At 36.2% G+C, this 14,555-nt stretch overlaps 1 protein-coding gene across 4 annotated transcripts in view; it reads right to left on the bottom strand.

The window, feature by feature from the left end:
• Window positions 1-2,194: 2,194 nt before the first annotated feature.
• Window positions 2,195-14,555, bottom strand: part of LOC123322916 (serine/threonine-protein phosphatase 4 regulatory subunit 4-like) — a 55,381-nt gene continuing 43,020 nt past the window's right edge. For 3 of the 4 annotated variants that reach the window (XM_044910997.1, XM_044910999.1, XM_044910998.1), the window contains 9 exons: window positions 13,904-14,035; window positions 13,592-13,818; window positions 9,746-9,926; window positions 9,300-9,625; window positions 6,771-7,002; window positions 3,772-4,068; window positions 3,335-3,413; window positions 2,526-3,280; window positions 2,195-2,396 (listed from right to left, as the gene is read on the bottom strand). In XM_044910997.1, the coding sequence (XP_044766932.1) occupies window positions 2,389-2,396; window positions 2,526-3,280; window positions 3,335-3,413; window positions 3,772-4,068; window positions 6,771-7,002; window positions 9,300-9,625; window positions 9,746-9,926; window positions 13,592-13,818; window positions 13,904-14,035 (2,237 nt within the window). In that variant the 3' untranslated portion in view covers window positions 2,195-2,388. The remainder of the gene's footprint in view (window positions 2,397-2,525; window positions 3,281-3,334; window positions 3,414-3,771; window positions 4,069-6,770; window positions 7,003-9,299; window positions 9,626-9,745; window positions 9,927-13,591; window positions 13,819-13,903; window positions 14,036-14,555) is intronic. The other variant, XM_044911000.1, reaches the window with a different exon arrangement.

The raw sequence follows: 14,555 nt of genomic DNA, 5'->3' as shown, positions 1-14,555 counted from the left end.
TCTCAATTGTTTTACAACTCTTACAACTCTCCCGTTGCAAGACTTCTGCATTCGAAACTTTGTGAAACCATCTGATGTGCATTATTTGTCTTAGATGACGTTGTTGCGTTTGTTCGAGCTGTTTAATATGTCGCCTGTAGGGCGTCCACCTTTCGCTTCCGTAAAGAAGCGTTGGGAGGACCACTGCTTTGTAAACATCTGTCTTGGTCTTCAGATTGAGGTCGTGATCTTGAAACACTCTATACTTTAGCTTCCAGAATGCCCGTGATGCCGAATTGATACGGTTTTGTATTTCCGTGTCTAGATTAGCCCTAGTATTTATGAAGCTTCCCAAGTATTTGAACTGCTTGACCTGTTCTAGAGTTTCATTCTCCAGGCTGATATATGTTTGAAGGCTTTCTGGCGGACTTGCCAGGATTTTGGTCTTGTCGATATTGAGTCTAAGGCCTAAAGCTTCGTATATATGTTTATAGGTGTCCATAATTATCTGTAGATCCTCGGAGCTGCTAGCGATGAGTGAACAGTCGTCTGCATATTGAAGTTCCGTGATAAACTTGGTACGGGTTTTTGCTCTGAGGCGCTTCAGGTTAAACAGGCCTCCATCAAATCTGAATCTTATCCTAACACCTCTTACAGGCATACTCATGTCAGCAATTATCGATACAGCTATGGCGAAAATATTGAACAGTAAAGGCGCTAATACGCAGCCTTGTTTTATTCCGGAGTTGGTTGAGAAATGGTCGGTTGTAGAGCCATTATGCTGTATTCTAGCGGTGTTGTTGGTATGAAGGCTTTTACACACTGCTAAGAATTTTTCGGGTACTCCAAGACGTTCCATGATTTTCCATAGCGCTCTCCGATTCACCGAGTCGAATGACTTACTTAAATCGATGAAGGCTGTCTAAATCCTTGATTATTGTTCACGGGCCTTCTCTTGTAGCTGTCGCAGTGTCAAAATTAGGTCCACCGTACCTAATAGACCTGCGACTTCAGAAAACCCCAAAAGAGAAAGTCCAACGAGCTCAAATCGCTCCATCTTGGTGACCTATTTACGTTACCTCTGCCAGGGATAACCATAGTCTCAGTTCGTTCGTGCAGAATGTGGTGTTCACTGTGTGGTACGTAGCGCCACCTCTTGGAACCGTCCATATCGTTCAATTCGTGGCGCTTCGTCAACCCCAACAAGGTTGACGTCAATGGTGACGTTTGTGCATTCAGTGAGGTAATTTGGTTTTATTCACAAGTGAAATAAAATGAAATGAATATGGGCGGATAAACGTCCGTTTTTTGCTATGGATTGGATAATGCCCTAGCAACAATCAATCGAAGCGACACCTTTCATGTCATTTCATAAATTAGATAATTCTCTGGAAAGTTGTGATCATTTGTATCCTAATGAAAATCGAATGAAATTTTGTATACAAAACGTGAGTTATGTTTATTCTCTCCAAGAAATAAACCAACTTTCTTCTCATGAATAAACATTCATTTAACTCAATTGTTTTATATAACTATGTATTACCACGCCTACGTTCAGTTTCATGAAGATGTCTTGACGTTTAATGCCCCATCGAAATTTAAAACCGTAATTTTTGAAGGGTGTAAAATTTTAATGGAGTCTTCAATTTCCTGCAACTGGCCGAAGGTATGGTGTTTTTTGTGTATATATATGCTATCATAAGGTATTCGAAAGTTGTAATTTAATTTGTAGTATTGTTACTATTGCTGAATAAATAATAAAAAAAAAATAATAAATCACTACGGTCTCTAAGTGAGAGACGCATGATATTTTTCGAGATAAGCAGTAACGGCCGGTTTCATAATCAAATTTAAAGTCACTTTGAGCTTAAAGCTTAAAGTAGGGTTAAAGGAAGCTTTAAAATTAAAGCGACTTTAGGTTTGATTATGAGACATTTAAGGGGCTCAGTTAAAATGCATATCATCACAAAATGACTTTTTTTCGAGAATGATGCTTTGTAGAGCTCACAAAGAAGGGCACCTTTTTTGTGAAAGAATGACTGAGGAGTCTATTCCTTGTGTTGCAGTTTCACTTACAAAAAAAAGTTTTGGCAATAATTGTTAGAAATTTTCTAGTTTAATTAGGTAATCATCAAATCTTTTATCGCAAAAACAGCAGGAAACTTGATACTGTAGACTGTCAAGACTAGTGGGAATAAACAATAAAACACATTCATAATAAGTATGTTTCAATAAGCAGCAACTTCTTGAAGCATATAATAAATACGTAATTTTAAAATATAAATATGTGATTATAAAATTCGTTTAACAATACAATATACATTATATATACTAATTACCATGGTATCAAACATTATTAAAATTCTTCTGTATGTGTTCATCCAAAAGTGGGAAGGTTCTTTGGCATAGTTACATTTCTGCAAAACATAATTGGAAGAGTTAATGTATGTAACGATCGAATCCATTGGAACTGTGAAGCGAGGAAAGGCAAAAGCATAGAATATGATACCTATGATTTACTCAGAAAGTGTATTGTTTTTACGTACTTTTTGGCAGCTTAGATTCCTTGAGATTTGTCGTAGTGGAAATTAGGAATTCCCTATTCTTTGGGCCGATTTCCTCCAAAGATTTCGTTACTTCAAAATTTCTTTTTAATATTGGTATTTCAGTTCTTATCCTACCTAAATTTTCTGTGGACAATCCTTTACTCATTATATTTCTCCTGGGAAAGCTATCACCAAGCGCTTCAATATCATAGTTTCCAGATCTTAATATTTCTGACTTGGGGCGAATTCTAGAATGAGATTTTGCAGAAAAGAAACCCAAGTCGGTGTCGGAATATTTTCTCATAACAACTGAGTTAGCAACACAGAGTTCTTCACATGAGAGATTTCTGGATCGTCGATTATTCTTACTTATTGGAATCTTGCTATGACTTCTTTTACTCAAGAGATTTTCCTTATTCTTACTGGGATCTTCGTGAATTTGAAGTTCGTTCAGTTTTGTCAAATTGACTTTTATGTCGTCTGTTATATTGGCAGTGGTTAACTCAAAGATTTCTTTATCTAATATTTTATCTAGATCAACATTTCTTACAGCAGCGGGTAATTCAGAAGAACTCAAATTCCCACATAATTGTGGAGTACCATCCCGAAACATATCTAAGAATAACCTGTCCTCGAATGTAACAAACATTTTTGGATCTACTACATCTTCGGTTAGAACCGGAGGTGGAATATCTTTAATAGGTAGACTTATCCCCGCGTCTGTGTAGAAATGTTGTTCGAGGAAAGAAAGTTTGCTACAAAAACAAAGCTTCTGAAAAATAATGAAATATTTTCCATAAATACCTTACCTCTGTGAAGGAAATGTTAAGGAGTTCTTGAAGGCTTTAGTACCCTCAGTAACTGGTCGCTTTGGAGCAAATGGTAAACCTGTAATGGAAATAGAATATCTCGCACATCTAGCACAAACATGAAAAAATGTAACTCGGTTTTGTCGGAATTGTTTTCACAACTGTAAGCCAATCTCTAACTTTTCATAAGCTTACAGGAATTGCAATTCTGGACATTTTTAGTGATATGTAGCTTAGAGGAATCCGTAACTATTTACGATAAGAAGTTCAAACGTAACACTGTAAAGAAGTTACAGGGACATTTCCAGAATTGCATTATTTACGAATCAGTCAATCGGACACTGACAGATGCTACAGATTTGTAACTTACAGATGAAAAGCAGAATACAACCATTAGTTGTAGAGCACAGGATGAAAGTTTTCAAAGAGTATCTTACCTTCCATCAACTTGAAATTTTCAACGATTTTTCCCTGCGCAATTTTTGCTTCATCTTCCTGTCTCTGTTTTTCCTCTTGGATTAAGTCTTGTTTATTGCCATCGAACTGGTGCGACTGCATAATTTTGAGGACGCATCTCAATGTATATATCACATCCTTATCTCTCTCTGTGAGCTCTAATTTTTTGACCATATTATCAAAAGTTTGAAGAAGTGCTTTATCTTCTGGTCCAAGCATAGCTCGCATTTGAGGTAGTAGTTGTATGGTACAAAGTCTGATATTCGATACCCTATCATCTGAAAAGTCATTCAGATATATCAGGTTTTGCCCCGAAATGAAATTATGTCCACCTTTAAGGGATGATAGATAACACAACACAGCAATAGAAATTATAAAAGAAAGAGAATTTAATTGAAAAATGACGAAGAACAAGAAATAGCAAAAACAAATTGGTGCCTGGAAAGCCACGCAATATAAATGAAACTTTTTGGTCGTAAATGCAGGAATAGACCTATAGGCGTCTGAATTGAATGCAGCGCCCCCAGTCGGCAGCCGCGAAATTATAAATATTGACATTGCTGTTGCGTTCAGCTTGTTGTTTATTATATTTTTGATGATTTTATATGAAGTTAAATAATTTTAACTATTATGAATCCTTCATTGTTCAGTTCAACCGAGTTCTTAGTGGGAAAAAGTGTCAAATATCAATTTTCATGCTTGTTGGAAGATTAATAATTGAAGAGTAAAGTGTGTGAACACAAAGATATTGGCAACACAAACTCCGAATAACTAGGCCAATCACATACAATATTCCCTATACTTGATCGATTATTATTTTTATAGAAGTAAACACGGCTTAACAGTATTATTCGTCCTAGTAGTGTAAAAACTATTAGACATAATAGTGAAAACTGAAATAGTTCACTTTGATCAGGGCTCACATCGTTTAATAATTATTTTAGTACACTCACCGGCAAAATGATCGGTACACTCAATAAATCGATGAAGTTTGTTCATTTATAAATCTGCTATTTTGAGTCTGATTTGACTAAATTTTTTTTCAATTGTAGGTAATTTTATATGAAATCTATCCCGAGTTTTGAAATTCAATAAAAAATTAGGCGTACGTCATTTTATACTGTGTGAAATGGAATCACTTTTCCTACTATTTAAAACCACATGTGGAGTGTTCCAGTTGTTCCATCTTGTGATTTCTTGTTTCGTCATTGAGACACATATTTTCTCAACAATTTCATTTCTTAGCTTAATTTTTGTGGAAGATATAGGGTTTTCAATAAAACATTACATTTGACAATTTCTTTATGGTTATAACTGTAGGTTAGGTTAAGGACTGCTGAAGGGACAAATGATATTTGTACCGTCAGCAGATGAGATTTGAACGCTCTGTGAATCAGAAAGAGAAACATCTGAACAGATGGTATCAAGTGTCCGGAGCTGGCTGGCCTAAGAACCATTCATATGGGGAAACCGGTCCTGGATATTCACGAGGTAATGGCCAAGGCTCCTAAGGATGTTGTCGGTTTCACCAACACCTCCTTGGGGACCAAATCGACCAGTCTTTCATTCAAAACCTTATTGAGGGCTTGCCAAGACGGAATTGCAACTGTTAGCCCAGGCGCAAATAGAAACGCAGGTTAGTGAGGTGACGCAGCGTGAGTTTTTGTAACAAGACCGCGCAAATAAAGTGTGACAGTGATCAGATAGTACGTGCAGCGCAGCGCAGGAAAAAGCTGCGTCACCTCACCAACCTGCGTTTCTATTTGAGCCTGTGCACATGGATGAAGCACTAATTAGGTCTTTAATGTTTTTCACTTTGTTTTCAGTATTTTTCCATTATGTTCGGATTAGAATTTGAATTTATAAACGTACTGTTGTAGCCATAGCGAAATTGCAGAAATGTAATTTTGTTCTGAAAACCCTGCATCTTTCACAAAAATGTAATGAATGGATAATGAAATTGTTAAGATGGCTTGATGGCAAAACAAGAAATCACAAGATGGAACAACTCGAACACTTCACAGGTGGTTTGAAAGTTAGGGTGGGAAAAGAGATTTTGTTTTACCCAGTATAAAATAGCGTACGGTTCCCGTTCAATACTGGATGGCGCTCCGAGTTACTGCATAGTACTCAGTAGCACGTGCCAGTATTGAATGAGCGTCCGTCAATTCCAAACGTTTCTCCATCGGAGAAGACGCTATGTTGCTCTGACGAGGTCAAACGAGACCGAAACGAAACCATGGTCAGCATCGGCTTTTCTTCGCTGGAGCGTACTCTATTTGGTGGCCCTGACTATGGCAAATTGGCTAGCTTATTCAGATCGTAACACCTGTTGATATTCGTATCGGTGGGTGGTATGTATCTGAATTAATTCTTATTGTATGATAAATGTTCGAGAAGAATACAGCGGCGGACAGATCTGGTTGGTGACTATCCATGCTCGGAGTGTGGAAGGATCTGTAGGTCACGGTTGGGTGTTGGGCCTCTTCAGTCACAGGAGGGCACACAGTCGCAATTAGCCCTAAGAAATTATAAGTCTGGTCGCACCGATAGTTTTTTGTTGAATGAATGATAAATGTATTCTATCTACTTATTTCATGTGTGTATTGTGTTCATCCCTTAAATAAAACTTTCCGTAGTACTCCTAATTAATATAAATTATAACTCGAAAAAACTATTTTGAATTTGAGCTGCCAAGCTTCTTGTTAGACTATCAATGTTACATTCCTTTCTTTCCAAACGGATATCTAGTAACAACTTGAGGTAGAGCAAGAAAATTGATTTTCGGACTTTTTTTTGTTCCTAAAAAAATACTAAGGAACTGAATAGATTTTAGAGTTTTTAGCAACTAGTAGCTTTTAGAATGGTTTAAATTTGTATTGAATCATGCATGCTAGTCGAAGCAGCGGAAAACGTTCGCTATTATCGGCAGGAACCGTGGCAGGAAATCAAATTTCATTATTATCAAGCAAATACATACCTAGGAGGTACAGTAAAGGTTGGAAGAAATGATCCTTGAAATATTTTTTGCTGAATATTGACAAAGCACTTTCACACATTTTGATGAATATATGTCGAGTATAACAAGAGCTCGATAAATATAAACGATTCATCAAGTTTTCTCTAATCCATTTCCTCTGAATTTCTTTGATATTGTATCTCAGAAAAACCAAGAGTAATCTGGCTGCTTGTGCTTTGACAGGTTTCGCCTTCTGCAACAGAAATTAATGTTGGTTTCGCGAAGCTTTATACAGGGTGAGTCTTTGACTCGTACAAATATTTTAAAAGTATATTCTTGAGGTCTAAAGTGACACTTTTTTCGTTCACCATTTTTTCCGAATCGGAACGGTTTAAAAGATACAGGCTGTTAAAAAACCATAAAAATTTTTTTAACAATGAATATGTTAACGGCATGCAGACAATTATTATGCCGTTAACATATTCATTGTTATTTAATTCACAGACATTAATTCCACTACTCAAAAAAATTTTTGTTCTATCTCACAAACGGTTTTATCGAATGAAATGAATTTCGGAATATAATTTTTCATTTAATTGATGAATCTTTTTCGAAAACAAGATATCAACCAGGTCTTCCACTTTTCTTATTGAGACCACTACGTATTATAAAAATACCAAATATTCAAAGAACATTGGACGCTATCTAAGGATTATTTGAACGTTTTGTAAATTAAAAGTACCTATTCTTCATATTTTCTCGTATAATGCGCCGTTTTCTAGTAATTTGATGTTCAGAAATTAAAAAATTCCTGTCAAATTCGAAAAATTGGGTACTTTGGATGAATACAACTCTGTTTAAAAGATTCACAGATGTGTAGTATCACAGATTTAGCTAGTTCTTCTGAAGGTAATTTTGTTTTTCCAAGGGTGGCACAGCTCATTATGGACACTTAAAATGGCTATATCTTTTCATCAGGGCCGAATCGGAAATGGTATAGGAAAAAAGTGTTTCCTTTGACCTCAAGAATCTTCAGTTAAAATATGTAATTGTACAAGTCAAAGACTCAACAAAATTTAAAATGGCCATCCAAGAAAATTTAGGGAATTGGCGCATTGGGAAATACATTATTTTCTTGGCCATTTTAAATTTAATTTAATCATTCGAAAAAATATGAGGAACATGCTCTCCATTGTCTACAGAATAGTCGTGGTTCATTTTAATCGTTAGAGCTGGGGCTCTAGGGCTTTCAGTACTTATGAAAAAAAATTATGTAAGGATATTTATTAATTCCTCTATTTACTCTATCTATCAATTTCTCTGACCGTCTATTTTGAACTGATATTTCTCCCGGAGTTGAAATCCGTAAAATATTCTGCTTAGAAAAAAAAGTATGAAATTATAGATTATTAACCCTAATTTATAATCCTTGGTAAGAATTCACTCCATCTATCCTTGCATATAGCTTGTTATTCGCTTCGGCATTCTATTCTAAATAAGGGAAAAAAATTAACAGACTGCAGCACTGATATCAGACATACGTTATTGACCGTGGTGGAATAGTCGTTCTTGAAACTGGACGTCCGGGGGTAAACATCACTACAGTGTATAAATCGGGTTGATTTGATTGATTGATTTTATTTTCGATTATGACTTTTTTTTGTTGATTTGGTGGTAAAAGATTGATCCACCAGATATCCAAAATATAACATTCTACAGTAACTTTTTTATGTATTATACGATTCGGAAGAAGAAGCATGCGCTTTTGGCCAATTCTTTTGAAAATCGAGGTCGAAAACGTGGTATCAATTTTTTCCTGGCTCTTACGGTTACAGCGCTGCCATTCAATCTTATCGAATTCTGCCCACCCTCAACTTGCTTTAGATTATCGCAATCCAAGAACCTTCAGAAAAAATATTATGTAGAGGCTCATTTACACGGGGAGAGTTTCTCGCCTCGAATATACGATAATCGAACATAATATAAGAATTTTTAGTCAATTTGCTACAACTGTTGATTGAGGGAAGGATAGGGGGAAAAAGGGGACTTGGCAGAAAGAGGATGTCGTAGCTCCGAAATATCAAACATTGGACGGGGATAAGGACGACTGGAGAATTGATCTACAGCATGAGAGACCGAGTTAAATGGTCAGAAATGATCGAAAACATCCCCATTAGTGGATAATAGCGGAAGAAGAAGAAGAAACAGTACGTGCGATATCGTACTCGAAAGGCGAGAATCCTCCATTGAACGTATACATAGGAAAGCAAGAATCTCATCATTGTATAAAGACCACAAGTCTTTATACAATGATCTTATGATAATTTATCGCATGCAACTATGGCATACGATGTCCAAAAACAGGCGAAAAAATATCCCCGTGTAAATGGGCCTTTAGATTATTAGATGATGGTACTGCTATTTATAAATAATATAAACTGTGTTAGAATGAACATTTTTTCTAGATGCAAGACTTATTTTGTCAGCCAATTCAAGTTGTATGAACAATTAATTCATACATTCATTCAATTATAATTGCATTCAACGTACCTGATCCCCAATTATGGCAAAAATAACTGGCGTGAAATGCTGATGAATAAAATCCGAAGGTAGACAATTAGGAAGATGCTCCAACTGTGCAAGTAAATCTGTTTGAATCCTCCAATTCACTCCTTTCGAGAGTTCCATATGACATTTCAGAATAGCTCTACCTATTTCCAAAGAAGTTTGCGTACTTGTCTCCCTGCTTAGTAGGCCATAATTACACAAGGTTTCCATGGTCACACCAAGCTTTGGAACCACCATATAAAGTACATCTTCGGCATCGTCTCTCAATAGACGGACTATATCTGGTTTTATTATTCTGCATTGAATTCCTATAGGATTATTCTGGTTTAATCTGAATATCTGTCAAAATTGTAATAACAACTACATTGGGGGCAGTCGTGCAGATCTTTTCAATGACGCTTAGATGTGGATTCTGAAATTGATCTCACCTAATATTCCTACAACTTCGTGTAAACAGGCGCCGACAGATTTCCTCACTATATAACAAGGATCAGCAGCTAAATCTCGGAATACTGAATACCAAACATCCATTGAATTGCTAGCTCTTAGCAGAGTGAACTGTGTTATAGATGGCAGATTTTGTGCACAGAAGTGTCTGCAGTATACCCCCTAAAATAAATCAATTATACAGGGTGAGTCTTTGACTCGTACAAATATTTTAACAGTAGATTCTTTTGGGGTCAAAAGAAATACTTTTTTCCTGTACAATTTTTTCCGATTCAGCCCTGATAAAAAGATATACCCAATTCAAATTTTCATAATGCATGAGCTAAGCCTCCCCTAAAAAAACAAGATTACCTTCCGAATAACTAGCTAAAACTGTGACACTACACATCTGTAGATCTTTTAAACAGAGTTGTATTCAGCCAAAGTATAAAGTACCCAATTTTACAAATTTCACAGATAAGTATATCAAATTACCAGAAAACGGCGCATTATACGAGAAAATAAAGAACTTTTATTTAACAAAACGTTCAAATATTCATTAGATAGCGTCCAAATTAGTTTCAAGAGCTGGGTTCTTTGAATTTTTGGTATCTTTATGATACGTTATTGTCATAATGAGAAAACTGGAAGACCTGGGTGATATCTTGTGTTCGAAAAAGATTAATCAAATAAATGAAAAACTATATTGCGAAATTCATTTCATCCTGTATCTTTTAAACCTAGCCGATTCAAAAATTGGCAAAGGAAAATAGTGTTTCTTTTGACCTCAAGAATTTACTGTTGAAATATTTGTACGAGTCAAAGACTCACTCTGTATAGAGGCTATATTATTGTTTTTGAACACATGGCTTCTAATAAAAACTGTTTTCAAAAGAATATCAACGACAGTTTTGAACTACAAAGTGTACTCGGCAGATTAAAATTTTTTGTTGAGTTCATTTGATGAACGAAAAAGATATCGCGAATATTAAAAAACCATCCATCTTCGAAAGCATTCAGGGAGGAATCATACCGATAGCAGTCACATTGCGTTGGCACTAATGATATACGCGGGGTATGTACAATGCAGTGTCGGCACTGCCGACCTAAAAAAAATGGAACAGTAACACTCAGCGCACATGCACGCAATCGTCCTCGTTCACGTAAGTGTACCGATGTCCCAACAAACACAATATACAGCAACTGTACAAATACTGCACTACAAATGCCACCAGAATGCAGCACAGAGATTGCTGTACTGAAACTGCACAGTTTCTGTATTGATAATTCTGCATTTTCAAAACGCAGTTTTTGATGTACAGTAACTGCACAGTTTCTGTGTTCATAATTCTGCATTTTCAAAATGCAGTTTGTGATGTACAGTGACTGCATAGTTTCTGTATTGATAATTCTGCATTTTCAAAACGCAGTTTTTGATGTACAGTGACTGCATAGTTTCTGTATTGATAATTCTGCATTTTCAAAATGCAGTTTGTGATGTACAGTGACTGCATAGTTTCTGTATTGATAATTCTGCATTTTCAAAACGCAGTTTTTGATGTACAGTGACTGCAGATTTTCTGTATTGATAATACTGCATTTTCAAAACGCAGTTTTTGATGTGCAGTAACTTCACAGTTTCTGTATTGATAATTCTGCATTTTCAAAACGCAGTTCTTGATGTACAGTAACTGCACAGTTTCTGTATTGATAATTCTGCATTTTCAAAACGCAGTTCTTGATGTACAGTAACTGCACAGTTTCTGTATTGATAATTCTGCATTTTCAAAACGCAGTTTTTGATGTACAGTAACTGCACAGTTTCTGTATTCATAATTCTGCATTTTCAAAATGCAGTTTGTGATGTACAGTGACTGCATAGTTTCTGTATTGATAATTCTGCATTTTCAAAACGCAGTTTTTGATGTACAGTGACTGCATAGTTTCTGTATTGATAATTCTGCATTTTCAAAATGCAGTTTGTGATGTACAGTGACTGCATAGTTTCTGTATTGATAATTCTGCATTTTCAAAACGCAGTTTTTGATGTACAGTGACTGCAGATTTTCTGTATTGATAATACTGCATTTTCAAAACGCAGTTTTTGATGTGCAGTAACTTCACAGTTTCTGTATTGATAATTCTGCATTTTCAAAACGCAGTTCTTGATGTACAGTAACTGCACAGTTTCTGTATTGATAATTCTGCATTTTCAAAACGCAGTTCTTGATGTACAGTAACTGCACAGTTTCTGTATTGATAATTCTGCATTTTCAAAACGCAGTTTTTGATATACAGTGACTGCACAGTTTCTGTATTTGCAATTCTTGATTTCAAAAATGGAGTATTTGATATAGAGTTAATAATAGAATATAGAATAATAATTCATAGGAATTCTTAAAACTTAAACATATACCTTCTTCAAGAAGTTGAAAATTCGATTATGAAGGTTAAAGAGACATTTCATAAACAGATTTAATTCAATAATTGAAGACTCCGTTCATTACCAAAATATGGATTATACCCATGATAGAAGAATACTTCATCGCACCATGGTGGTACCAGAATTAGCCAAATGATGGCATCACTGCTCTTGACGGTTGCGATCACAGGGTAGCATACACGTCTATTGCGGTGCAGCATACGCCAAACGATGGCGCCACCGGCGACGCATTACTCTAAGTCCTCTATGTAACCAGCGTTTATAGCAGGCACAATCTACGCTGCCTCGACGATTGTCGTAGCCAACTCCTATGGTTCATTAATCTCCACCCCTAAGAGTAGGCTATGTCTCAATTGGCGTGAAGTCACCTTTGCGCTTACCGCAAAAATACTAAGTGAGATTGAAAATTTCTGATTTGCAGAATAGATTTTCTGTTTATAACTAGGAAACTTCTCTAATAGAATATTGTTTCGTAATTGCAAGTTTCGATATAGTTTTTACACAGTGACTGCTACATTTAAAGTGCAGCTACTGTATAGTTTGAGCACAGTGTCTATTGTATATAAAATACAGCTTGCTGTACAGTTCTTGCGTGAACAAACTGCATATAAAACACAGCTAACTGTACAGTATTTGCACAGTGACCACTGCATTTAAAGTACAACTTGCTGTACAGTTTTAGCACGTAACTGCTGCATTTGAAGTGCAGCTATCTGTGCAGTTTTTGCAAAGTGAATACTGCATTTAAAGTACAGCTTGCTGTACAGTTTTAGCACGTCACTGCTGCATTTGAATTGCAGCTTGCTGTACAGTGGATTGCGATGCCATCGCTGTTTTTGAAGTGCAGCTGTGGCTGTATGTCGAATGCAGTTTGTACTGTACAGTAACTGCAAAGTCCACCTGGACATATACGGTCCTTTTTTGTGCAGTTATTGCATTACCGTAACTGCAGTCAATTGAAGCAACGAAGTACAGTTTTTGTACAGTGACTGCATTTCAGTGTTTGCTGGGGTGACACTGGCAAAGTGAACACTTGCTGAATCGCATTTTCTGCCGTAATTTTGCTGAAGTTTTTTCATATCAAATTTTGGCAAATGGCGATCGATGGGACTTACGAATCGCGAATGCTAAAAAGGGATTTTTATATAGACGTACAGTGTTTTGCACGTTAGCGGGTCACTGGATTTTGTGCCTTATTAATTGACAAAAATTAAAAAGTAAACTATCAACGTGACAGTATTGTCACAGTCTAGACAAAACAAACTATCGACAAATATGTGGAATACAAGCGTGGAAAGCTATTACAAACAAATAGTTTCCAAAGAAAAAAGATATTCTACAGCTCATAGCTTGTCACAAAATCCGGTAACTTACTTACGAGAAACATCATTTTATGATGTTTTACCTGAGTAGGATCTACATTGTCGCCTTGGCTGGATCCTAGACCTTTGGTTGAAAGAATTTTGAAAAACTTCAGAAACCATAAGCAGTCAGCCTGGGATAGAACGTTTTGCAACCCTGTCATATATTTTCCGAACTCTCTAGCAAGCACTGGGTAAGATGCTTCATTTTCTTCAGCGGCTTGGTTACACAACTCTTTGAATAATGGAATTATGACATCCTGTTCTGTGTCTGAAAGGTAAATGCACACCTTCATGATTTTTAGACGAAAAGTCATGAAAAGCCTTGTGGGAACAAGAAACTGTACACATCTTACCAGTAGAGAAATGTTGCAGAAGTTGAGCAATAGCAACTATTGTAGACGATCTCACAACAGAATTAGTGTCTTTAGCAAGTTCCACGACACTTGGTAAGAGACTCGTTTTGATGAGATTTGAATCATTCAAACCTAGAAAAGATAACTGTAATAATCAAGAGCTCGAAAAGAAACGAAAAGAAATCTCGTCCACCAAAATCGGTTAATATAATCATTTAAAACTTGCGTATTTGCTGTAACGTATTTCGATATTGGTTAGTTTGGGAACCCCTGGGTTATATTATGATTATGTCGATGAAAAAATGCCAGAACTTTCTTAACCACAAGGCTACCAATTGCTCCGGTCACGTTGGTATAAATTAGGGGTCGGAATGGGAGATGATAAGGTGTAAACTCGTTATATACCTTCATCTTGGCGTTCTTGAAGTTGTTTCATAAAATCTCGTTTCTGCGTCAAACGTAAAACAAAATCGAATTTTCGCGATTATCTCAGTTTCTATTACTCCAACGATGTCAATATCTCTCATCAAAGTTGTAGAACTTGACGATCAACTGTTTTGAGATAGAGGGCGGAAAGCGCGCAGCCCTTACCAATAAACAATGCAAGTTCACCCTTGAATCCCTATTTCCTTCTATGCCTTTTATCAAGTTA

The sequence above is a fragment of the Coccinella septempunctata genome, chromosome 1, assembly GCF_907165205.1.
Source record: "Coccinella septempunctata chromosome 1, icCocSept1.1, whole genome shotgun sequence".
Lineage (NCBI taxonomy): Eukaryota > Metazoa > Arthropoda > Insecta > Coleoptera > Coccinellidae > Coccinella > Coccinella septempunctata.
This window is presented reverse-complemented; position numbering and strand designations above follow the sequence as displayed.